Source organism: Dipodomys merriami, unplaced genomic scaffold, assembly GCF_024711535.1.
Source record: "Dipodomys merriami isolate MVZ:Mamm:240054 unplaced genomic scaffold, mDipMer1.0.p SCAF_33, whole genome shotgun sequence".
Classification (NCBI taxonomy): Eukaryota; Metazoa; Chordata; class Mammalia; order Rodentia; family Heteromyidae; genus Dipodomys; species Dipodomys merriami.
In genome coordinates this window covers 4,392,263-4,418,064 of record NW_027204826.1, presented here as the reverse complement: position 1 = coordinate 4,418,064, position 25,802 = coordinate 4,392,263, and the positions used below count along the sequence as shown (strand labels likewise).

The window sequence follows — 25,802 nt, the reverse complement described above, 5'->3', positions numbered from 1 at the left end:
TTTTCTGTTTATGTGGTAATAAGGAATGGAACCCAGGGCTTTGTGCATGCTAGGCAAGCACTCTACTACTAAGCCACATTCCCAGCCCTAATCATTTCATTGTTAAAGTGATTTTTTTGGTAAGGTATGCTTTGTGAGTGGTTTACTAAGAGCTTGCTTATTTATTTGTCAGTTGCGGGCCTGGAATTCTGGGCCAGGGTACTGTCTATGAGCTCTTTTGCTCAAGGCTAGCGCTCTACCACTTGAAGCCATAGCACCACTTTGGGTTTTTTAGTGATTAAGTGGAAATGGGAGTTTCATACATGGCCTTTCCTGCTGGGCTGGCTTTGAACCATTATCCTCAGATCTCAGCCTCCTGAGTAGCTAGGATTACAGGTGTGAGCCACCAGTGCCTGGCTAGAGCTAATATATTTAAACTGATCTAATTTGTCAGGTATGGTGGCTCATACCTGTAATCCTAGATATTAAGGAAGCTGAGATTTAAGGATTGAGATTTGAGGCAGCCTGGATAGGAAAGTCTGTCAGACTCCTATTTTCATTAGACTCTTACTACCAAAAAGAAAGTAAAGCTCTAGGAGAGGAGCAGTGGCTCAAGTGGTACAGAGCCAGCCTTAAGTGGAAAAAGTGAAGGGGTAGTACTCAGGCCCTGAGTTCAAGTTCCAGTACCAGCATAAAATCACCCCTCCCCCCAAATACCAACCTGATTTAACTAAAGTTATTAATAGAATCAACTTAATTGTATAAATTAGACATTTCTGATTCTACTATTCTTCATAGGTGATTCAAGCAATATTGTAGTTTTTACCCTGACATTTTAGTGTGGGACGGGTAAAACGCTAAGCACTTAACTTCCCATAGCCCTTATTCAGTGACAAAGATACCAAAAATCAAAGGCAGCAAAAACTGAATCACACACATACACACACCCTCTCACTGTCTATTTGCTACAATTTGTAGCCATACCTTTCTCCTATCCTTTGAACAAAAGGTTACGGTCTTGGTGATTTTAAATTTAGTGACGTGCTTTTCCTAATAGAAAATCAGTTTGGAGAGCTCTGACTTGCTATTACTGGGCTCTCATCCTTTCTGTTTAAATAATGCAGGTACTTTGATGGAAACCTGGAGAAGCTTTTTGCTGAGTGTCATGTAATTAATCCAAGTAAAAAGTCTCGAACACGCCAGATGAATACAAGGTCATCAGCACAGGATATGCCTTGTCAGATCTGCTACTTGAACTACCCTAACTCGGTGAGTATCTGGTAGTTTAAGGCTAGCACTGACCATATTTCAAAGAGTAAATCACCTTTCAGTATTTAAACAGGAAATCTGGGAGTCTAGGAGCAGTTCCATACTACCAGTAATGTATCAGTTTATTAAGGATAAGGACAAAAAAACAATACTTTTGCTCCCCTTACCATTTCTATCCCTGGTAGTTTGTTTGAAAAGCTTGTTTATTATAGAAAGTTGTTATCACACACCTCAGGCTTTATGGAATTTGCTTTACCACCATGGGAAGAATTGTGTAAACCCTTTTCTATTAAAAAAAAAAGTCCAAGACTCTTATAATAAGCCCCATGTTTAATATTATATATGAAGGCACTTTCAGGATTCTTTTTTTTTTTTGGGTCCAGTTGTGGGGCCTGAACTATGGGCCTGGGTGCTGTCCCTCAGCTCTTCAGCTCAAGGCTAGCGCTCTACCACTTGAGCCACAGCACCACTTCTGGCTTTTTTCTTTTTGCTTATGTGGTGCTGAGGAATTGAACCCAGGGCCTCAGGCATGCAAGGCAAGCGCTCTACCACTGAGCCACCTTCCCAGCCCCACTTTCAGGATTCTTAATGAGATTTTGACTAACACTGATGAAATGTGGTGACAGAATTAGAAGACCAATTAGTAGACCAATGACACATACCTTCCTGTGAATGCATGACTTTATTAGTAACTAGGAAAGTTACATTGTAACATAAGGGTAAAGAGTTACTTGTAATTCAGTTTCTAAGATGTTTCATTATCTAACAAATTATTTCTTAGAATGTTTTATTAATACTATTCTTAATATACTTAAGAATAATACTATATTTGTAGTATATAGTAAATTCTATAATTTAGGAATTATAGCTACTTGTTTTATTTTCTGCCTTAATATGTGACTCCTACCATCTCACCGTATTATAGTTATGTAGTTTAACCGATCAAAAGTTTTTTGATGAATATTCCTAAAGACTGTATTGATCAGAATTAATTCATTCAAGTATATAACCTATTAGAAAAGCAGTTGACAAACAAATGTAGTTTTAGAGAAAATAGAATGATCAGTGAATTAGTTTAGCACAAGTATAGAACTGAATTTCTGAATTCTGAAGTTCTGATTCTAGCTGTTTATGATACTTCATCCTGTGCCTTTAAGTAGGTAAATCATTTGCTCTTACTTGGTGTTTCAAATGAGTTGACTAAAATATTCTTTTAGATCTCTTCCAGCCTGTGAACTATATCATTCTTTCTCCTCAAATTATCCTAAGTTGAGTATTACAATTAAAATACATGAAGTTAATTTTTTTAAAAATATTTTTATTGTAAAGATACTGTACAGAGGGGTTACAGTTACATGAGTAAGGTACAATTCCTATCCAGCATTGTGACCCCCTCCTTTGTTTTTCCCCTATCTGAAGTTAGTTTCTTTTTTTAAAGTTAGGTTTTGACACCATTAATATTTAACAGTTTCTCTTTGCCAGTTAATCTCTCTCTCTCTCTCTCTCTCTCTCTCTCTCTCTCTTTTCAGTCCTTGGGCTTGAACTCAGGACCTGGGCACTGTCCCTGAGCCTCTTTTGTTCAAGGCTAGCACTCTACCACTTGAGCCACAGTGCTACTTGCCCAGCCTTTTCTGTTTATGTGGTACTGAGGAATTGAGCCCAGGGCTTCATGAATACTAGGCAAGCACTCTACCACTAAGCCACATTCCCAGCCCCTGCCAGTTAACATTTATGTATGCAGTTCTTTAGTTTATAAATATTTCTGTGAGCAAATACTAAGGTCTGCATAATTTGTCTTAGACTTTTGTAATTTTTTAATTTTATTTTTTCCTGGTCCTGGGGCTTCAAGTCTTGAACTTGGGTACTGTCTCTGAGCTTTTGGGTGTCATGGACTTTTCTGCTCCAGCTGGCTTTGAACTGTGATCCTCAGATCTTAGTCTCCTGAGTAGCTAGGGTTATAGGTGTGAACCACTGGCAGCACCTGGCTTATCCTAGAATTTAACAGAGTTCCTTATACCTTGACATTTTTTTCTTCCTGTATATTTGTTTCTCCATTTTACCCATAACTGATTCAGTTATGGGTAGTCACTTAACTTTTCCAATGCCCTTGATATTGTTCAGTAGTTTCAAACCAGTGTTGAAAATCAGGAATGAAGATATACAGTGTGTAGTTTTGTCTTTGCACTTGTAACTGATGATGGAGAACTTAGTGCCAGGCACTGTTCTTTGTTTTAGACCCAAAATAGAACCAAAAATACATAATCTCTTCCTTCCAAGGTTATCTGGACAAATAAGTAGAAAGGCATTGAGAGAATAGTTGAGTGCTTTAGGAAGACACAAGATAAGATGCTGTGGAAGCCTGTTGGAGGGATGCTGTTGGTCCTTATACATCAGTTGCTTTGATGAGAGTTGAGGATGGAAGACTTACTATGGGTCACTTGAACTCATTGCTATGGGTTTGTCTCTAGAACAGCATTGTGTGGAATACATGGTGGAGCAGGAATGCTCAACTCATGGTAGCCAGGGGTTGGGTGCAAGACATATACATGAATGGGAGAAAAAAGCAGGATTTTGTATCCCTTTTAATTATCCTTTAATTAGTCCCTACCTGCAAAGTTTACACAACCTCTTTACCCTCATCTGGAGATTAATTTTGGAACACATGGCTTGGGGGCAGTGCTCATGGATCTTTAAGACCTAAACCAGAACAGAGACCTAATTTAACTTTTGATATGGCAGGTCTTCATAAATTGGTAATTAGGAAAATACAGCGATACAGAAGCCAGAAGAGAATAGAAGCATGAATTTTAAGAAGTACTGATGTCTCTGAAAGAGTAGTGTGCTACAATAAGAAACCAGACTGCATGGGCAAAAGAGTCACTGACTTGTTCATGTTCAGTAGTTTAGATTGAGACAACTTGAAGTAGGAAGAGGAAGGAATTAATGTACAACTGTCTGTATTGGAACTAATTCAAGAATGTGTGTGTGTGTGTGTGTGTGTGTGTGTGTGTGTGTGTGTGTGTGTGTGTGTGTGTGTGTGTGTGTGTGTGTGTGTGTGTGTGTGTGTGTGTGTGTGTGTGTGTGTGTGTGTGTGTTCTACCACTTGTAGACACTGCTTCACTTCTGGTTTTCTGTTGGTTAATTAGAGATAACCGCTCCACTTCTGGTTTTCTGATGGTTAATTACAGATAACCGCTCCACTTCTGGTTTTCTTGTTGGTTAATTAGAGATAAAAGTCCCACAACCTTTCCTGCTAGGGCTATCTTTGAACTGTTATCCTCAGAGCTCAGCCTCTTGAGTAGGTAGGATTAGACCTGAGCCACCAGCACCCAGCTAGGAGTTTCAAAATCCCCATCACAGTTTCTTTATTATTTTGAAACAGCATAAAAATATACTTACACTTACTCAGACTTCCATTAGGAAATAAATATCGTATGTGCTATAATAGCTCACTTTTATGAAATGTATAATTTGTATTTTTAGAATAGGATGAACTAAATAGGTAAAGACAGAGTCTCATGTCCACCTTGAGCCACCAATACTCCTGTGGAATCTTTTTTTTTTTTTGGGTTGGTCGTGGGACTTGAACTCTGGTCCTTGGCACTGTCCCTCAGTTCTTTAGCTCAGGGCAAGCACTCTACCACTTCTGGTTTTCTGGTGATTTATTAGAGATAAGAGTGTCATAGTCTTTCCTGCCTGGGGTGGCTTTGAACCACGATCCTCAGATGTCAGCCTCTTGAGTAGCTAGGATTACAGGCGTGAGCCATAGGCACCCAGATTCCTGCGTAATCTTGATCTGAGAACATTCTTGAAAATTTCTAATCTAGAGCCAACCTTGTCTTCCCTCACCAGTCAACCCTTGCTTTGTTGTTGTTTTTCCTGTCCTGGAGCTTGAACTCAGGGCCTCGACTCTGTCCTAGAGCTTTTTTGCCCAAGATTAGAGCTCTACCACTTGAATCACAGTTTTACTTCCAGCTTTTTGATGGTTAATTGAAGATAAAACTCTCAGGGACTTTATTGCCAGGCTGGCTTGGAATCTTGGTCCTCAGATCTCAGCCTCCTGAGTAGCTAGGATTACAGGCGTGAGCCACTGGTGCCTGGCTCTTTACTGAGTTTTATAAGCAAAATGGCTTCAGTTTTGGAGATGGGCAATTTCTGGTGGGGAGAGCTGTTCATTAACATCTTAACATCATTCTGAATATCAGTTATATATATGTGTGTGTGTAGCTGTGGAGATAAGTAAAATACTTTAGTGTGTATTTGTCTTTTAGAGTGTTTCTCTGGGATGGTCAATTTTTGTTACATAGATATCCTAAGCCCTTTTTTTTTTTTTTTTTGGTTTGGATTTATTTAAATTATATAAAGAACCATAATATAATTGTGCGTTAGGGGTACAGCCCAGAGAGCTGAGGAGGGTAAAGGCCATCTAGTGGAAGAAAGGAAGAAAAGGGAAATATGATAGATCTAGACTTGTCCATGACCCTGACACAACCCTTAGCACCATATATAAATGCCATTAGCCACAAGTTAGGAACCAGAGGCATGGCTTAAGTTTTAGAGCACCAGAAGAACATGTTCAAGGACCTTGAGTTCCAAACCTTGTGGATCAGCAAAAAAAAAAAAAAAAAGAAGAAAAAATGCTGTTTGTTTGTGACTCAGTCGTAGAGTACTTGCCTAGTATGCATGAGGCCCTGGGTTCATTCCTCAGTACTACATAAACAAAAAAGTTAAAAATTAGCTGGGCGCTGGTGGCTCACGCCTGTAATCCTAGCTACTCAGGAGGCTGAGATCTGAGGATCGCGGTTCAAAGCCAGCCCGGGCAGGAGAGACCGTGAGACTCCTATCTCCAATAAACCACCAGAAAACCGGAAGTGGCGCTGTAGCTCAAGTGGTAGAGCGCTCTCCTTGAGCTGAAGAGCTGAGGGACAGCGCCCAGGCCCAGAGTTCAAGCCCCACGACCGACAAAAAAAAAAAAAAAAAAAAAAAAGTTAAAAATTTAAGGAAAATGCTGCTTATAAGAGCCATGAAGAGAAAAAAAAAAAAGAAGAATAAAACCAGGAAGTGAACTGACAAAGTATAAACAAATTTTAAGTACTAACATATAAAAACAACAAATATTTTGGAAGAAAATAGTTAAAAGTATTGAGGAAAAAATAGTAAGCACTAATTCTTGAATATTCAAGAATGGCAGAGTGGTGGGTAAGGGAGTAACACATATGCATGAGGAGGACTTGAATATATGCATGAGGAGGGCATAATGTATTAGTAGGGGGGCATTTCAGTTAGTGGTATTGGACCAGTTCTATAGCCACTTGGAACAGAAACAGATTCTTACCTAGTTACTTATATCAAAGTTAGTTACTTCAGGAACTATAAATTGAAAGACTATTTTATGTTTTTTTTTTTTTTTTGGTTGGTCATGGGGGCTGAACTCTGGGCCTGGCCTCAGCTCTTCAGCTCAAGGCTAATGCCCTACCACCAGCACCACTTCCAGCTTTTTCTGCTTATGTGGTGCTGAGGAATTGAACCCAGGGCCTTATGCACATGAGGCAAGCACTCTACCACTGAGCCACTTTTTACTTTATTTTACTTTATATAAATAAAGTGCTTCACAACAGAATGTGAATATGCAGAATTAAAACTGGGAGAACCCATGTAACCCCTCTGTACGGTATTTTCACAATTAAAAAAAACTGGGAGAAAATATTTTCACATAATTTGAATGCCAGTTTCCTTCATAATGTAGAGCCCTATGACCAACAACAAAAAAAAGACTAATGAGGTTCTTAGTGTGTTTTCACCAGATAGATTAGCAAAGATTGGGGAATTGAAAGATACACTGTGTGACATGGGCTAAGAAACAACATACTGGGGCTGGGAAGGTGGCTCAGTGGTAGAGTGCTTGCCTTGCATGCCTGAGGCCCTGGGTTCAATTCCTCAGCACCACATAAGCAAAAAGAAAAAAGCCGGAAGTGGCGCTGTGGCTCAAGTGGTAGAGCGCTAGCCTTGAGCTGAAGAGCTGAGGGACAGCGCCCAGGCCCAGAGTTCAGGCCCCATGACCGGACCCAAAAAAAAAAAAAAAAAGAAAAAGAAACAACATACTCTTGAGCTCTATGGATTATTACCACCTCTTGTAAGAAACCTACTAATATTGTCAGATTGTACCTGTTAGGCGCACTTTGTCCTAAGGTACAATCACATGGTCAAAGATAATAGCCAGTTTACTAGACCAGTAGGGAAAATGTATAAATGTCTGATAATAGTGGGCTGTTTAATGAGTTGGGTCTCTTTCTGTAGGTTTTAGAAGTAGATCAACCAATTCAAGTGGTGGTAGCTCACACCTGTAATCTTAGCTACTCAGTACACAAGGCTCCATCTTGAGGGTTTTTTTTTTTTTTTTTTTTTTGTGGGGGAGGGGGCTTGAACTCTGGGCCTGGGTGCTGTCCCTCAGCTCTTCAGCTCAAGACAAGTGCTCTACTACTTGAGCCGCAGCGCCACTTCCAGTTTCTGGTGGTTCATTGGAGATAAGAATCTCATGGTCTTTCCTGCCTGGGCTGGCTTTGAACCACTATCCTCAGATCTCAGCCTCCTGAGTAGCTAGGATTACAGGTGTGAGCCACCATCGCCGGCCTGTCTTCAGTTAACTAGAAAAAAGCTGGGCTGGAGGTATGGCTCAAGTCTGTCTGTCTGTCTGTCTGTCTGTCTGTCTGTCTGTCTCTCCGTCTCTCCCTCTCTCTCACACATACACAGTTCAAATCCTTAAAAAAAAAAAAAAAGTTTAACCAATATATCAATGTGAAGCCATACCAGAAATCTGTTAAATAAAGGGAGAACAAGGTGCACAGACACAAACATGGGGTGCTTTTACTGTCTGTCCTTGAGCTCTTCAGCTCAAAGCTAATGCTCTACCACTTGAGCCACACACAGTGCCATTTCTGGCCTTTTCTGCTTATTTGGTACTGAGGAATAGAACCCAGGGCCTCATGCATGCAAGGCATGCACTCTATCACTGAGCTACCTTCCTAGCCACATGTTAGAATATTTCTGTAAGCTCGTGTGAGAAATGGAAGTAGCAGTTGCTTCTAGATAGAGGCTTATTTTTTCAACAAACTTAAACTACAAGTTGTTTTGTTTTGTTTTTTAAATAAAGATAATGTGTTTGGCTGTGTTGTCCTGGCTGAAGTACAGTGGTTGTTCTAGTCATGACTCTTTGCTGATACTGGGGGCAAATACCAGGTAGGGTGCTATAGCCCCAACCTCTTGGGCTCAGTGACCTTCTGGTTTAGCTTTCCCAGTAGTAGTAGATAGCTCATTCCACCATGTCTGTCTCTGTAAAAAGAACTATTCTAGCTGTGAACCTGTATTGCTTATTAGTTGAAACTAATTTGTGATAGTGTTTCCTTTTTTTAAAACCAGTCCTGGGGCTTGAACTCAGGGCCTGAACACTGCCCCTGAGCTGCTTTTGCTCAAGGCTAGCACTCTACCACTTGAGCCATAGCTCACTTTGGCTTTTTCTGTTTATGTGATACAGAGGAATCAAACCCCCAGGGCTTCATGCATGCGAAGCAAGCACTCTACCACTGTGTGGTATTGTATTTTTAAACCAACACAGGTTAATTGTTATGTGAATCTTGAAGAGAGCCCTCCAAATCCTCTAGCATTATTTATAGTAGTTGCTTAATATCTCCTTACAAAATATAGTATGCTTCATATACTTTCAAAGGATATATGTAATCTGATTAGAGTAAAATGTTGCTGCTATTGTCAGCTATTTGGAATAAACCTTTTGATCTGCCATAAAATTTTATTTTCTGGATTGTTTGCTTTGCATGTAGTTCTGTGAATGCCTCTATTTGCATTATATTAAGAAAACTAAATCCATTGAAGTATAATATACATATTAGATTATTTGAAAAGTAGTGTTCTTGGGTTTTATTTTGTTTTTGTTGGTTATTGGGCTTGAACTCTGGGCCTGAGCCCTGTCCCTTAGCTCTTCAGCTCAAGCCTAGTGCTCTACCACTTTGAGCCACAGCTCTACTTCCAGTTTTCCAGTGCTTAATTGGAGATATGAGTCTCAAGGGATTTTCCTTCTTGGGCTGGCTTCAAACCACAATCCTCAGATCTCAGCCTCCTGAGTAGCTAGGATTACATGAGCTACCAGGGCTCAGCTAATAATTTTAATCTTGATTTTTTTTTTTTAAATGCTAGTACTGTCTTTGAACCCAAGGTACTGAACTCTTGCTTAGCCTTTTCATGCAAGATTGATATTTTACTACTTGAGCCACAGCTCCATTTTTTGACTTTTGGGGGGGTGGGCATGGCTAATTGGAGATAAGACTCACTTCATGCCTGGGCTGGCATTGAATTGGAATCCTCATATCTCAGCCTCCTAAATAGCCAGGATTACAGGTATGCCCATCCTTAAATTTTTATAGCCCCTAAAGAAATTTTGTACTTTCTGTTAGGATCCATCATGACCATTCCAGGGGACCACATAGTGGTAGTTAGTCACAGGAGAAAGATTATTCTAAGGTTTATTAGAGGGGCCATATGTCCCCCTGGAGAGGGAGCAGTGTGGTGTCTGCCCCCATCCAGGTGGGTAGCTCTGGGGCAAGTATGGTGACCAGGTAGGTCTGGGGGGAAGAGAGGGAGTGGCTAGCTTTGTGGCTGGAACTCTAGGGCTGGGTGGAGGTCAGGTCTGGGTGGAGCTGAGGCCAGAGGTGGGGATAATGCTAACACCTTTCATACTTATTCTTGAATCTTTTCCTGCTCCTAGCCCTAAACACATATTTTTCTTATTCTAGGGATTTGACTCTTTCCGGGCTTTTATAGAAATGGAATTGAACATTATATGGTCTTTTGTGTGGTCTTTTCTTTCATTTAACATAATATTTTCGAGGTTACTCCATGATGTATTATGTAGCAGTAACTTCATTTATTTGGTGACAAAATATTCCATTCTGTGTGACTATTTCACATTTTTATTCTTTATTTGATGAATGTCTATCTAGGTTGTTTCTACTTTGGGGCTACTAATGATGTTACCACTGAGAATACTCATGTACAAGTTTTTGTCGACGTATATTTTCATTTGTTTTGAGTATATATAGAGTAGTGGTTGTATGGTAACTGTTGAATATTTTGAGGCATTGCCTGTTTGTTTTCCAATGTTAATGTACCATTTTACATTCCCATCAGCAGTGGATGAGCAGTGCTTTTTATTATCTACTTTTTTTTCTTAGTTATGGTTGTTTCAGTATGTGTGTTGTCCCATTGTGGCTTTGACTAACTTTTCCCTGATGGCTAATGATATTGAGGGTCTTTTATGCTCAATGAAGTGCTTACAATTTATTCTTGCATTTAATACAAATGGTTGCCTGCTTTTTCTAAAATTGGTAAATACCTACCATATGTACTTGGATTATTCATTTTTTTGTGTTAATGTATTTGCATGTCTAGATTGCACCACCTTTAGAAGTTCATTTTAGCTCATCTGTTCATGTCCAGTTGGACATTTTAGCCACTGTGAAACATGGGACCTTATCAGAGCCTTGAGTCATTATGTACAGTGTTTTTTTTTTTTTGTGTTATTTTAAATAATATCTTTGTTAAAGTCATGGATTTTTTTTTTTTGTTTTTGTTGTTGTTGTTGCAGTATTTCACTGGCCTTGAATGTGGACATAAGTTTTGTATGCAGTGCTGGAGTGAATATTTAACTACCAAAATAATGGAGGAAGGCATGGGACAGGTAAAGATAATGATTTAATTTTCAGTTCTTGTTGAATTTCCTTTAGTGCTTAGACCCTTAGGTAAATATGAACAGGTGAAAGTTCTTGGATTAGTACGTAACAGACAGGTGTATTTCTGTTTGACAATGTGACATTTCAGTTAAAATAAAACCTAGATGAAGTTTTCTCAGCAGGCATCAGAATTGGCTAAATGTGGTGAGCGATTTTGTCAGATACTTTGCTGATTTCACTTTATGGAATAACTGCATGTGCACACAGAAACATGTTGCCTTAGTGGCAAGTAAAGAATTGTGATCCTACTAACATTAAAATATCCCAGAATCTAGCTAAGTGCCTGGTAGTGGGAAGCATTCAGTAAATAATTGTTGAATGAAGACACAGTTTAAATTTCAATCTTTTTCAGACTATATCGTGTCCTGCTCATGGTTGTGATATCTTAGTGGATGACAACACAGTTATGTAAGTATTTTTGATAGATTCTGCACATTCAATATTGGCTAGTTGGTTAACTAAATTGCCTTGTACTTAGTACTTCAAAGAATGTGAGTTTTTAACAGTCTCTTCAGACTTTGTAATCTGCATTCTTTCCTATTACAAAGGCATGTTGTAACTTTGTTAAATGCTCAATCACTGTTCTAGTAAATTTGACAGCTGGATTTTGTTAAATTGTGGACTGGGCGTATAGGATATGTCAGTGTGTCATTGATGTACTCTGGGAAACGTGAAGATTGAGTTAAGGAAAACTGGGTTTTGTGAATGTAATCCCAGCTACTTGGGAAGCAGAGGCAGGAGGGTCCTAAGTTCAAGGTCAACCTGGGCTAAGTTACCAAGACCGAATCTCAAAAACAAGAAAAGCTAAAGGAACTGCAAGTAGCTCAAATGGTAGTGTACTTGCTCAGCAAGTATGTAGCACTAGATTTAGTCCCCATTCCCACAGGGGACTGTGGGATGAGGGGAGGATATAAGGGAAATAGAAAAGGGATTGGGGATATACATAGCTCACTGGTAGACTGCTTGCCCAGTATGAGTGAGATCCTGGGTTTGATCCCCTGTACCACAAAAATTTTAAATGAAAAATAAAGGAAAGATTCATTGTTTGAATGCAGGATTAAGTAGAGGAATAAAAGTAGACAAACCTCAGTGCATGTTTGGAAAGGAAAAGAAAGCAATTTTGAAGAGACTCAGATGCAACTCTTGAGCCCTGGCAGCTCTGAGAATTGAGCATGGATTTCTTATAGAGGAATACCTCAATAAATAGAAACTGCTGGTCTCGGGCAACCCTGCTGTGTGCAGTTGTTGGCTGGGATTATGCAGGGAGGATGTGTTCTCCTGGCTGCTGGAGGCTGTCTCCTAACTGCTTATCATATCAAACATTCTCTTTCGAAGAGAGAAGAAAGAAACCTGGAGAAAGTACAGTTAGTGTAGCATTCCTAAGCCTGGTGTAAAATCCCAGCTTGCTTAATTCCAGATCATTGCTTATTTTTCATTGTAGAATGACAAACAGATTCAGGGCTTGAATAATGCACAGTTTGTGTCATTAGTCTTAGATAATTGTACAGAAAAATGTATCTTGTGAAATGTAATGAAAGTAAAAGTATAGCCATATGCTTTAATGAGTCAATTTCTTAATGAAGCGACAAACGAACTGGCCAGCACAATTTATAAAGCTCACTGATTGTGCTTGCTTAATTTCAGTCTGCTTTGGTTTATTTGGTACATATTTAATGTTGTTGCTAACTCTGTGTTTGTCCTGAATTTGTCTTTCAGTAAATCTTACTTCTGTTAGGAGTACCATAATTCTTTTCTGTCTTATCTCTCTATGCTTTTGCATCAGGGTTGTGGGTTTTTTGGGTTTATTTTATTTTATTTTTTGCCAGTTCTGGGGCTTGAGCTCAGGACCTGGGCACTGCCGCTGGGCACTTTACCTCTTGAGCCACAGCACCACTTTCTGCCTTTCTGTTATTTGGTACTGAGGAACTGAACCGAGGGCTTCATGAATGCTAAGCAAACAGCACTCTACCACTAAGCCACATTCCCAGACCCGGATTTGTGTGTGTGTGTGTGTGTGTGTGTGTGTGTGTGTGTGTGTGTGTGTGTGTGTGTGTGTGTGTGTGTGTGTGTGTGTGTGTGTGTGTGTGTGTGTGTGTGTGTGTGTGTGTGTGTGTGTGTGTGTGTGTGTGTGTTAGTGAGAGAGAGAGAGAGAGAGAGAGAGAGAGAGAGAGAGAGAGAGAGAGAGAGAGAGAGGAGAGGAGAGAGAGTGTGTCTGTTGGTTGTGGGGCTTGAACTCTAGGCCTGGGTGCTGTCTCTCAGCTCTTCCACTCAAGGTGAATGCTCTACCACTCTAGCCACAATGCCACTTCTGGTTTTCTTGTGGTTCATTGGACATAAGTGTCAGGCTTTCCTGACTGGGCTAGCTTTGATCTTCAGATCTCAGCCTTCTGAGTAGCTAGCATTACAGGTGTAAGTCACTGGCACCTGGCAGGTTTTTTTTTTTTTAAACCAATAGATAGACAAGTTTGGTCCTGTGCATCATCGTTATAGATCATTGCATCCTTCCATTCAACAGACATTTGCTGGGAGCCCGTTTCCTAGCACATAACGCACAGGGGATCAGAAAAGTTAAGATACAGGTTCTCCCAAGAGGTTCACAACACCAAATAACTGTAAAGCAAAAGCTTAAGTAAAAGGTATACAATAAAGTACTATTAGTGTATTCTCCCTTAAATCATTCACCCTTAAGAGTTTAGGAAGTAACATAAAAGGAATAAAAACTAGAATTGAGAGGATGGGTAATATTCATTCAATAATGTCAATATTTTAAAAATAGGTTGTATACTTCTCTGTTAATGTAGTCTGCAGTGTGCAGAGCACAGAGTAGTATAGTAGGAGCTTATTAGAGAGTGAAAAGAATTTGATAATTTATAATGGGTTATGATAATTGTTACGATTATTATAATAAGATTTGTGTTTTGGAAATAGAACTTTATAATGGAATATACTTTAGTGTGGTAAGGTATTTGAGCAAATTAGACTTGCTTAGAAGGTTCTGGTTAAAGATAGTAGTATGGGAATTGTGATTTCAGTGGTAGCAGAAACAACAAACAGACTGGTGTGGACGAGGGAAAAAGTAGTATGAATCTATGATTTTAAATAATTTGATCAGGGCTGGGAAGGTGGCTCAGTGGTAGAGCGCTTGCCTTGCATGCATGAAGCCCTGGGTTCAATTCCTCAGCACCACATAAGCAAAAAGAAAAAAGCCGGAAGTGGTGCTGTGGCTCAAGTGGTAGAGAGCTAGCCTTGAGCTGAAGAGCTGAGGGACAGTGCCCTGGCCCAGAGTTCAGGCCCCACGACCGGACCCCCCCTCCCCCAAAATAAATTGATCAATTTGGTAAAAATTAATGCCTTTAGGCTTGGAGTTTAGTAATTAGATAAGTACAAGCTCTAACATAATAGGTGAACAATGTAGTACAAAAAAGAAGGGCTGGGAAGGTGGCTCAGTGGTGGAGCGCTTGCCTTGCATGCACCATATAAGCAAAAAGAAAAAAGTCGGAAGTGGCACTGTGGCTCAAGTGGTAGAGCGCTAGCCTTGAGGTGAAGAGCTGAGGGACAGCACCCAGGCCTCGAGTTAGGTCCCACGACTGACCCCCCCCCCCAAAAAAAAAAGAAAAAGAAAAGAAAATGCTTGGTGTTGGTGGCACATGCCTGTAATCCTTAGCTACTCAGGAGGTCTGAGATCTGATGATCACAGTTCAAAGCCAGCACAGGCATAAAAAGCACCAGAGACTCCTATCTCCAATTAACCACCAGGAAACCAGAAGTAGAGCCATGGTTTAAAGTGGTAGAGTGGTATCCTTGAGGTAAAAAGGGTCAGGGACAGCGCTTAAGCCCTGGGGTTCAAGCCTCAGGACTGGCCACCCCCCGAAAAAAATAAGAAAATAAAAAAGATGAACTCTTAGAGACTGAAATTTAAGTTAAAAGAAGGGGAGTTAAGTGAAAGACACTCAGGTGATATTTTGAGAGAATAGCGTTAAATAAACCAAGATAGTTGAGAATTTCAACAATAGACACTGATGATTTTACTTCTAGTGAAGATATAAATGAAGCTGGGTGCTAGTGGTACATGCCTGTAATCCTAGCTACTCAAGGAGGCTGCTCTGTGATGATCAAGATTGGAAGCCAGCCCTGACAGGAAAGCCCATGAAACTCTAACCTCCAACTATCAAACTATCAAAGCTGTAAGTGGAGCTGTGACTCAAGTGATAGAAGGCTAGCCTTGAACACAAAAAGCAGGGACAGTGCCCAGGCCCAGAGTTCAAGCCCCATGATTGACCAAAAAAAATACTCCCTCCCCCCTTTTCTCCCCCCCTTCCCCCTCTCCCCTCCTCCCTCCCCACTTCCCCTGAAGGATGAAGGTATAGGCCAAATTAAACTGAGCTCAGTCATGAATGAATGGGAAGTGGTGAGAAGCCTGGTGGTTCACAAGGATGAAAGTTCTTGATTATATCCCCAGTGGCTTGTATAATGATGTATGTCATCCTAGATACTCAGGACATCATTGTAAAATCACAGAGATGAATATGAGTCCATGAATGTCATTATTGACTCAGGTGTTCCTAGGCCCGTCTCCTGTCAGTGAGGTAAATTATATGTAATGAAGCCAGAAGCCAGAAATTTTCTGAAGATGCTTCAGGTGCTCTGTTGGGGGCCTTCTTCTGGATTCAGCCAGATAAGCTTATTTTCTTTTTTTTCTTTTTCTTTTTTTTTGGTTGGTTGTGGGGCCTGAATTCTGGGCCTGGGCGCTGTCTCTCAGCTCAAGGCTCAAGGCTCTAGCACTCTACCATTTGAGTTACAGCACCACTTCCAGCTTTTTCTGGTTAGGTGGTACTGAGGAATCGAACCCAGGGCCTTATGCATGCAAGGCAAGCACTCTACCACTGAGCCACCTTACCAGCTTATCATGAAGTTCTTATAAATAAATAGGGAAAAAAGATGCTTTTCTGTCAGGAAAAGAACATTTCACAGTGAAAGAAATCTAAGTTCTATAAGTACAAATGGTCATACTTCATTAAATAAGTGCAATAAGGTTCTTCAGATGTTAAAGTTTTTTTGTTTTCCTTTAAGATTTCAGATAGATTGGTTAAGATTTGAAGAAGTAGTTTAATGTGAGAAGGAAGTATGATAGTCTAACTATTGCAGCATTCATTGTTGGAATACTTGGCAATTTCTAAAAGTTGCTTTTGCTTGGGCCTTTTTATATTTATTTGTTTATTTACTTATTTATTGGTTGTGGGGCTTGAACTCTGGGCCTGAATGCAGTTCTTCAGCTCTTTAGCTCAAGATGAATGTTCTACCACTTGAGCCACAGTGCCACTTCTGGTTTTCTGGTGGTTAATTGGAGATAAGAGTCTCATGGACTTTACTGCTCTTTGAACTTTGATTTTCAGATCTCGGCCTCCTGAGTATCTAGTATTACAGGTGTGAGCCACTGGTGCCCGGCTCTAATTTTTATTTTTATTGTTATTTTTTTCATTTTTATTTTTTTTAACCAACCTTTCTAAGGGTAAGAATTTCAAACTGTATTTAGCCTATAATTCTCACAGCCTATTTAGATCACATGGAGATACAACCAGTTATCAAGTCCTGGCTTTGACTGTTAAATCCTTGTTTCTAACCTGTATGGTTTATGTACCTTTTCTAAGTATACATTGGATTTATTTATTTATTTATTTATTTATTTATTTATTTATTGTGGAGCTTGGGTGCTGTTCCTGAGCTTTTTAGCTCAAGGCTAGCGCTCTACCATTTTGAGCCACAGTGCTACTTCCTGTTTTCTGCTGGTTAATTGGAGATAAGAATCTCATTGACTTTCCTGGGGGGGGGGGGGGGGGCTGGCTTTGAACTGATCTTCTGATCTTGGCCTCCTGAGTAGCTAGGAATACAGAGGTGAGCCATCAGTCCCTGGCTTAAACTCCTTTCTTTGTTGTTCTATTTTTTTTTTTTTTTTGCTGGTTTTAAGGATTGAAACCTGGGTATTGTGCAGATTCAATATTAAGCCTATTGAGCTACACTCCAGCCCAACTCAAATTATTTTGTAATCCCACAATGCAGAGATTTAAACCCATGTCTCAGTTTTCCTAGGCAGGCACTCTACCACTGAAATATATTTCCAGACTTCTTAAATTTTCAACAGTGGTAATTGTACCTCAGCCCTTTTTTTGTTAGTTTGTTCGTTCTTGCTTGTTTTTTTTTGTTTTTGTTTTTTGTTTTGTTTTTGGGGGTGAGTCTTGCTAACTTTGCCTGCACTGGCCTCAAATTTGTTACTCTGTCTCTTGTGTGTGTGCCACGTATACCTGTCTAACATGTTTATCTTAGGAAATTATGTCTATATACTAACTTTCACCTTTTTCTTTCTGACCTCCCAGTTTCTCACAGCTATATAATTACATTATTAATTTTATGGTTATTTTTTCCTGACACTGATGGCATATTTTGCCACCAGATTAATGAGAAAGTTATAAATGGACACATGTATAATTAGATATTCTATATTAGAATGTGAACAATTAGAATCAGTTAATTGTATAGGCCCAAAGAAAAATAAATGCAATTTATATCTGTGTAATATCAAACCTCTAAGTTAAATGATGAGTTTTTCTTTCTTTCTTTCTTTTTTTTTTTTTTTTGGCTAAAGATCAAACCCTGGATGTTTTTCTAAGCAAGTGTTCTCACTGAGCTGCAGTCCCAGCCCAAGATGATTATGTTTGACATTCATAAGGGTCAGCTAGACCCTGTGTAATTAGGATAAGTCATACTGTTAATGCTATCTCTGGAAAATGTCTACAAAGATAAAACTATGAAATGACTTGGACGTTATAGTTAGCAGACAGATAGCTTTGTTGAAAGCCTGGGTTGCATTTCAGTATTTTCAAGTTAGAGCAGTTTTACTCATAGTCATAGCATCAACAGTTTATCAAGTCACATTGCAGAAGACCAGAAAATACTCTTAGATTTAAACTTCTAATAAACTTTATTCTTGGTTTCAGGCGCCTGATCACAGATTCAAAAGTTAAATTAAAGTATCAGCATTTAATAACAAATAGCTTTGTAGAGGTAAGTAATTTAACCTTTCCTTCCATTTAAGCTGGAACCAGTGGCTCACGTCTGTAATCCTAGCTACTCAGAAGGCTGAGATCTGAGTATTACAGTTCAAAGCCAACCCAGGCAGAAAAGTTCATGAGACTCTTATCTCCAGTTAAGCACCAAAAGCAGTTGGAAGTAGAGCCATGGCTGAAGTGGCAGAGCACTAGCCTTTAGCAGTAAAGCTCAGGGACAGTGCCCAGGCCCTGAATTCAAGCCCCAGAATTGGGACAAAAACAATGTTCTGTTTAATAATATAAATACTAGTTGTTATTATTATTAAGTAGTTCTGCAAATAGTTTATTATTCCATAAGCCAGGTTTTGAGTGGAATGCCTCTTGATGAATGTAATCATTTCCATTGTTCTCATCTTCCGATGTCTATTTTCCAAGATCTCTATTCTCCAATTGTACAGTTTAGTTTTTACATATTGTGCATTGGATAAAATGCTGTCATAGTAATGCTAGTTGTTTTTTGTTTTTTGTCAGTCATGGGGCTTGAACTCGGGCTGGTTGCTGTCCCTCAGCTTTTCAGCTCAAGGCTAGCACTCTACCATTTGAGCCACAGTGCCACTTCTGGTTTTCTAGTAGTTTATTGGAGATAAGAGTCTCATGGACTTTCCTGCCCCAGCTGGCTTTGAACTGTGGTCCTCAGTTCTCAGCCTCCTGACTAGCTAGGATTATAGGTGTGAGCCACCAGCGCCTGGCTTAGCAATGCTAGTTTTCAAAACATCTATTCTCCCAGCTTTTGGTGGTTCATACCTGTAATCTTAGCTACTAGAGAGGTTGAGAGCAAGATGTTCATTTGAAGCTAGATCTGATCTCAAAAATAACCAGCAAAAGCAGAGCTGGAGGAATGGCTCAAGTGATAAAGGAGTAACCTAGTGGGTGTGATGCCTTGAGTTCAAACCCCATTTTCCCTGCCAAAACCTGCAGTCTATTGACCATAAGAAACAGTGTCACCGTGTTTATGAAGGACACCAAAAACTCTAGTCTCAGCTGAGTGCCAATGACTCACACCTGTAATCCTAGTCACTTTGAACTGGTGGATCTTAGTTCAAAGCCAGCCAGGACAGAAAGTGTCTATGAGACTGCATCTCCAAATAACCAGAAAAATGGTAGACTAGCATCATGGCTCAAGTGCCAGAGCACCAGCTGTGAGCAGGAAAGTCCAGAAAGAGCTAGAGGCCCTGAGTTCAAAAACGTGTCTCAAAGATATATGAGGCCAAGCACTGTCTGTTATCCTAGCTACTCAGGAGGCTGAGATCTGAGGATGACGGTTGAAAGCCAGCCAGGGCATGAAAGTCCATCAGATCTCCAATTAGCCACCAGAAAACCAGAAGTGGCGCTGTGGCTCAAGTGGTAGAGTGCTTGCTTGCCTTGAGCTGAAGAGCTGAAGGGACAGCATCCAGGCCCAGAGTTCAAGCCCACAACTGACCCCCCCCCCCCAAAAAAAAAAAAAAAAAAAAGGCACATGAGGAGCCAATAAGTACATCTTTAGTTCTGATAATAAAATTTGTTTTTGCTGTGTTTTATGTTGATTCCTCTTTATTTCTAATGGAGAATTTAGTAGGTTATCTAAGAGTTGTAGTAGACTCATAATTAAACATATCTAGTCATATTTTAGTTTCTATCCCTGCTGTTTTTCTGATTATTTTAGGTTCCATTCTCAATGGTTACTTGTCAGATTTATTTTATAAAGCAGAACCAGAGATTAGCATTGTGGCCTGCCTGTTTTCTAAATAAAGACTTATTTAGATATGTCCAACCCCAGTTGTTCTGTCTGCTTTTGTGCTTCAGTTGTAGAATTGAGTAATTGCTGCAGAGCACATTGTAGACTACTGGCTACAAAATTCAAAAAATCTTTACTGGCTTTGTATAAAGTTTGCTGATTCCCATATAGGAATGCCACTGTAACTTTGTATTTCAAAAAAAATTATTTTTGTTAGAGATTAAACTGGAAAACTGTACAGTTTTGGAATCTATTGTTAATGGGCTTTTGGAATCTGGTCAAGAATGCTTAGCCATGTTTTGCCCCAGAAATTCTTGAACAAATATATTTCAGCTCAGCATGGCAATACACACCTTGAAAATGGTGCTGGGGCACTTAGAAAGTTGAGAGTTTTAACTCCAGCCTGGGTTACCTAGCAAGCCTTATTTCTCAAAAGCCAAAATCTGAGTCTGGATGCCAAAGGTTCATCATGTTGTAATCCTAGCTACTCAGAAGGTGGAGATCCAAGGATTGCAATTCAAAGTCAGCCCAAACAGGAAAGTCTATGAGACACTCTTCTCCAGTAAACTACTAAAAAGCTGGAAGTAGGGCTGTGGCTAAACGGGTAGAGTGCGAGCCTTGAGCAAAAATGCACAAAGACAGTGCATAGGCTACAAGTTTGAACCCCGGGACTGGATCCACACTAAAGAAACTCTAATAAACTGATGCAAAACCAAGTGATGGAAAACCAACTTACATGTCAAGAACTGAGGTGAATTTTGCCCCTGTACATTAGAGCTGAATTTGCTCTTTCTGTAGCATAATGTATATGGCCATTAGCTCATTGCAGACTGTAGCACCTAACACCTTGCCTTATTAGGAATTAATCTAAAGAAATTGTCTGAAATAGAACCATAAACTATTGGTTAACAATCACATATGAGTAATTTCTGGTTTATCTTGGGATTTGTGACTAAAATAAGAGATAGGTCATATGTTTTATAAAATTAGGTCTTAAGGGAATAATAAAGCAGTGTGTCCAAAAGTATTATTGTAGGAGTCTGCTTAGTAATTTCCTGTCATGTTTCGATTTTCTAACCTGTTTCAGTGCAATCGACTGTTGAAGTGGTGTCCCGCTCCAGACTGCCACCATGTTGTTAAGGTCCAGTATCCTGACGCTAAACCTGTTCGCTGCAAGTGCGGACGCCAGTTTTGGTAAGGATGTGATTTGCTGAGTAAGAATAGTGCTGTCAGCTTGCCTGTGTACTCTTCATTGTAGTAAAATTGGGGATGGTGGAGTTCAAATTGGGAGATGAGTAGTCTGGTTTAAAATGATGTATATTTCTTTCAATTAAGAATTGGGTAAGAGGAACTTGTGTTTCAAAGTGGTAGGGTGCTAGCCTAGAGCAAAAGAGCTCAGGGACAACATCTAGTCCCTGAGTTCAAGCCCTATGACTGCAAAAAAAAAAAAAAAGAATTGGATGTAGAAGTCACATCTTAAATAAGTTTTCCTCTGTCCGTGATACTCTAATTTCTGGATGTATTTTTCTTTCTTCTTCTTCTTCTTCTTCTCCTTCTTCTTCTTCTTCTTCTTCTTTTTTTTTTTTTTGCCAGTCTTGGGGCCTCAACTCAGGGCTAAGGTACCATCTCTGAGCTTCTTTTGATCAAGGCTAGCACTCTACCACTTGAGCCACTTCTGGCCTTTTATGTGGTCCCCAGGGCTTCATGCATGGAAGGCAAGCACTCTACCACTAAGCCATATTCCCAGCCCCTGGATGTATTTTTCATAGAATGCATCTCTACCCACATTTCCTTTCTGCTTCACTATAGCTTAACTTACGTGAAAGGAAATTCAGTGATCTGAGGAAAGAATTCAGTTGTTTCGTTTTCTTTCTTTCCTTTTTTCTTTTTGGTCAGTCCTGGGGCTTGAACTGAGGGCCTGGGCACTGTCCCTGAGCTGCTTTTTTTTGCACAACGGTGGCACCACTTGAGCCACAATGACATTTCTGGCGTTTTCTGTTTTTGTGGCACTGAGGCATCGAATCCAGATCTTGATGCATGCTAGGCAAGCACTCTACCACTAAGCCACATTCCCAGCCCAGTTCTTCCATTTTGAATTGATACTAATGATCCTATATAATGAACGGAATTGCACATTATTGTTTTAGAGTCTGCAATGGGAAAATGGAATCTGACTTCTTACTACTTTCAAATATATTTTTAGTATGAATTTTTTTTAATTTTTATTTTTTGGTGGTCTGGGGGCTTGAACCTAGAGCCGGGTACTGTCCCTAAGCTTTATTTATTTACAATTTTAAGCCAGAGTGCTGCTTCTGGTTTTCTGGTGGTTAATTGAAGAAAAGAGTCTCATGGACTTTTTTTTTTTACTTTTACTTTATTTTTTTTTTAAAATTATCTTTTAAGTAGTTGTACAAAGATATTCTCATTCTACAGAACAGTATATGAGTACAAAGTGTCTGACAACATTGTCACCCATCTCTCCTAACCCATCTCTTCTCTAACTTTTTTCTTTAATTGAGATTAGGTGATTACATAAATTTCACATATTTCACACTATTGTGGAATAGTGATACTTAAAGTCATAAACACATTTTAACCTTCACAAGGCAAATTGTCATTATCATGGTCTATACAGTTTGTGAGTTCTGTGAGCTTTAACAATACAAGTTATTTTTTCCATATCAGGTGATGTTTACATTTCTTTCTTTTTGCTTAGTGTAAGCTGTTGCCACTTATTCTGTTCCTCCTCCCAGCTTTCCTCTGTTGTGTGCATATATGTACCATTTATATATGGTTAGGAACATGAAGTCATTTAGCAATGATAAGACAAAATGGGTGGCTGTCCTTTGTTTCTTGAGTCCTATTACTTTGCCATATCGTCTTGTGTTTTGACGTTAGCATCCATATCAGGGAGACCATGTGCTGTTTGTCTCTTTGTTCTTGGCATACTTCACTCAAAATAATCTGCTCTAGTTCCATCCATTTCCCTGCAAATGCCATTATTTTGTCCTTTGTAATGGCTGCATAATATTCCATTGTATGTAGGTACCACAATTTTTGGATCCAGTCATCAGTATTGGAGCATTTAGGTTGTTTCCAAATCCTGGCTATTGTGAACAGTGCTGCACTAAACATGGAGGTGCATGTGTCTTTGTATCCTGGTTCCTGTTGCACAGGGTAGATGCCTAGGAGTGGTATGGCTGGGTCATAGGGGAGGTCTATATTTAGCTTTCTGAGGTACCTCCAAACTGTTTACCAAAGTGGTTGTATTAGTATACATTCCCACCAGCAATGCAGTAGGGTTCCTCTTTCTGTGCATCCCCTCCAGCATTTGTAGTTGGCTGACTTTAGGATGTGGGCCATTCTGACTGGGAAAAGGTGGTATCTCTGTGTTGTTTTTATTTGCATTTCCTTTATAACCAGGGATGATGAACATTTCTTCATGTGTTTCTTTGCCATTTTTATTTCTTCTTCTGAGAAGTCTCTGTTTAGTTCCCTTGCCCATTTCATGATTGGTTTGTTAGATTTGTGAAGGGTTAGTTTCTTGAGTTCCCTGTATGTAAGGGATATCAGGCCCTTGTCTTATATTTTGCTGGTAAATATTTTTTCCCAATTAGTTGACTGTCTTTCTAATTTGGTTGCTATTTCTTTGTCTATGCAGAAACTTTTTATTTTAAGGTAGTCCCATTTGTCCAGTCTCTCTCCAATTTGTTGTGACCCTGGGACTCTGTTCAGGAAGTTCCTGCCTGTGCCTGTAAGTTCAAGTGTTTCTCCTACACTGTCTTGTAGTAGTTTCAGAGTTTCAGGTTTGATGTTAAGGTCATTAATCCATTTTGAGTTGATGTTAATGCATGATGACAGGCTAGGGTCTACTTTCAGTTTTCTGCATGTGGCCACCCAGTTTTCCCAGCACCAGTAGTTGAAGAGGTTATGATTCTTCCACTGTACATCTTTGGCTCCTTTGTCAAATATCAACTGACTGTACATATATGTGGCTTTATTTCTGGATTCTCTAGTCTGTTCCATTGGTCTTCAGGTCTCTTTTTGTACCAAGCTATCTTTGTTATTATGGCTGTGTAGTAGAGCTTGAAATCCAGTATATCGCAATCCCTCCTGTGTTGTTTCTTTTGCCTAGAATTGCTTTGGCTATTTTAGGTCTTTTGTTGTTCCATATGAACTTTTGTACTGTTTTCTCTATTTCAGTAAAGTACGTCATTGGGATTTTAATGGGAATTGCATTGAATGTGTATATCAATTTTGGCACTATAGCCATTTTCACTATATTAATTCTGCCTATCCAGGAACATGGGAGATCTTTTTCCATTTCCTGGTATCCTCTATGATTCTTTATATTCCTTTTTTTTTTTTAAAGGCTTTTATAGTTTTCATTAAATTGACCCTTTACATCTTTGGTTAGGTTAATTCCTAGATACTTTTATTTTTTCTGAGGTTATTGTGAATGGGGTTGTTTCCTTGATTTCCCTTTCTGCTTGTATATTGTTGGTATACAGAAAGGCAACTGATTTTTGTGGGTTAATTTTGTATCCTGCTACTTTACCGAAGTGACTTATAAGCTCTTAAGAGTTTGGGGATGGAACCTTTGGGATTGTTAAGATATAAGATCATGTCATCTCCAAAAAGAGAGAGTTTAACTTCTTCCTTCCCTATGTGGATCCCTTTAATGTCTTTTTCTTGCCTTATTGCTCTGGCTAAGGATTCCAGAACTGTATTGAATGGGAGTAGAGAGAGTGGGCATCCTTGCTTTGTTTTTTTTTTTTTAAGGGGAATTGGTTGTACTTTTCCCCCATTAAGTATAATATTGGCTGTTGGTCTGTCATATAAGGCTTTTATTGTTTTAAGGAATGTTCCTTCTATTCCTATTTTTTCCAGAGCTTTTAACATGAATGAATATTTTATCAAAAGCCTTTTCCGTGTTAATGGAGATGTGTCAATGGAGATAATCATCGGCTCTTGACCTTGATTCTGTTGATGTGATGGATTACATTTATTGTTCCATTCATGGATTTTCTTGCCCAGGCTGGCTTTGAACCACAATCCTCAGATCTCAGCCCTCCTGAGTAGCTAGGATCACAGACATAAGCCACCAACGCCCAGCTCCTCCCTTTTTTTAAAATGCATAAACATAGAAAACAAAATGCATTATCAGTTTATATATACTTAGAGAATAGCCTTTTAAAAAATACCTAAGCCAGTGGCTCACGCCTGTAATCCTAGCTACTCAGCAGGCTGAGATCCTAGGATCCTGGTTCAAAGCCAGCCCCAGACAGGAACATCTGTGAGACTCTTATCTCCAGTTAGCCACCAGAAAGCCAGAAGTGGTGCTATGGCTCAAGTGGTAGAGCCCTTACTTTTAGCTGAAGAGCTCAGGGATAGTGCCCAGGCCTAGAGTTCAAGCCCCATGACCAACCCCCTCCCCCTCCCCAAAACAAAACCAAACCTGGGCCAGAACCATTTCTCTCTGTAGGGCAAAGGTTAATCTTTTAAATTATGGGAGCCTGTTTGCCTCTCATATATTGTTTACTGAGTTATTAGTACTAAATTATGTAATTAACTTACCATGTCACACTTCTTTATCCTGGCATGTTACATAAAGATAGAATGTTGTTTTAACTGTTTGTGTCACTTGACAGCTTTAACTGTGGCGAAAATTGGCATGATCCTGTTAAATGTAAGGTGAGTTTGGCATTTTCATTTTTGAATAATATGAAGATATGTATTTAAGACTTGATTGAAAAATAATAGGCAACGACTTTGTTACGTCCTCTTTTCAAGAGATGATGGAAGGTATTCAGGTTAAATTGTAATAAGCTCCTGATTATTATTGGGATAGCCTGGCTGAGGCAACTCTTTTGATAGGCTTTGTTAATTGGGAGTGACGCTATGGACTCCCTTCTCATCCTAGTCAGAAGATCCTCC

General features: G+C 39.5%; 1 protein-coding gene across 1 annotated transcript in view; it reads left to right on the top strand.

Annotated features, from left to right (window-relative positions):
* Arih1 (ariadne RBR E3 ubiquitin protein ligase 1) overlaps positions 1-25,802 on the top strand; it is a 77,983-nt gene that overhangs the window by 33,136 nt on the left and 19,045 nt on the right. The window contains exons 3-8 of the mRNA XM_070042941.1: positions 1,104-1,248; positions 10,904-10,996; positions 11,401-11,456; positions 18,041-18,107; positions 20,953-21,059; positions 25,517-25,559. Of these exons, the coding sequence (XP_069899042.1) occupies positions 1,104-1,248; positions 10,904-10,996; positions 11,401-11,456; positions 18,041-18,107; positions 20,953-21,059; positions 25,517-25,559 (511 nt within the window). The remainder of the gene's footprint in view (positions 1-1,103; positions 1,249-10,903; positions 10,997-11,400; positions 11,457-18,040; positions 18,108-20,952; positions 21,060-25,516; positions 25,560-25,802) is intronic.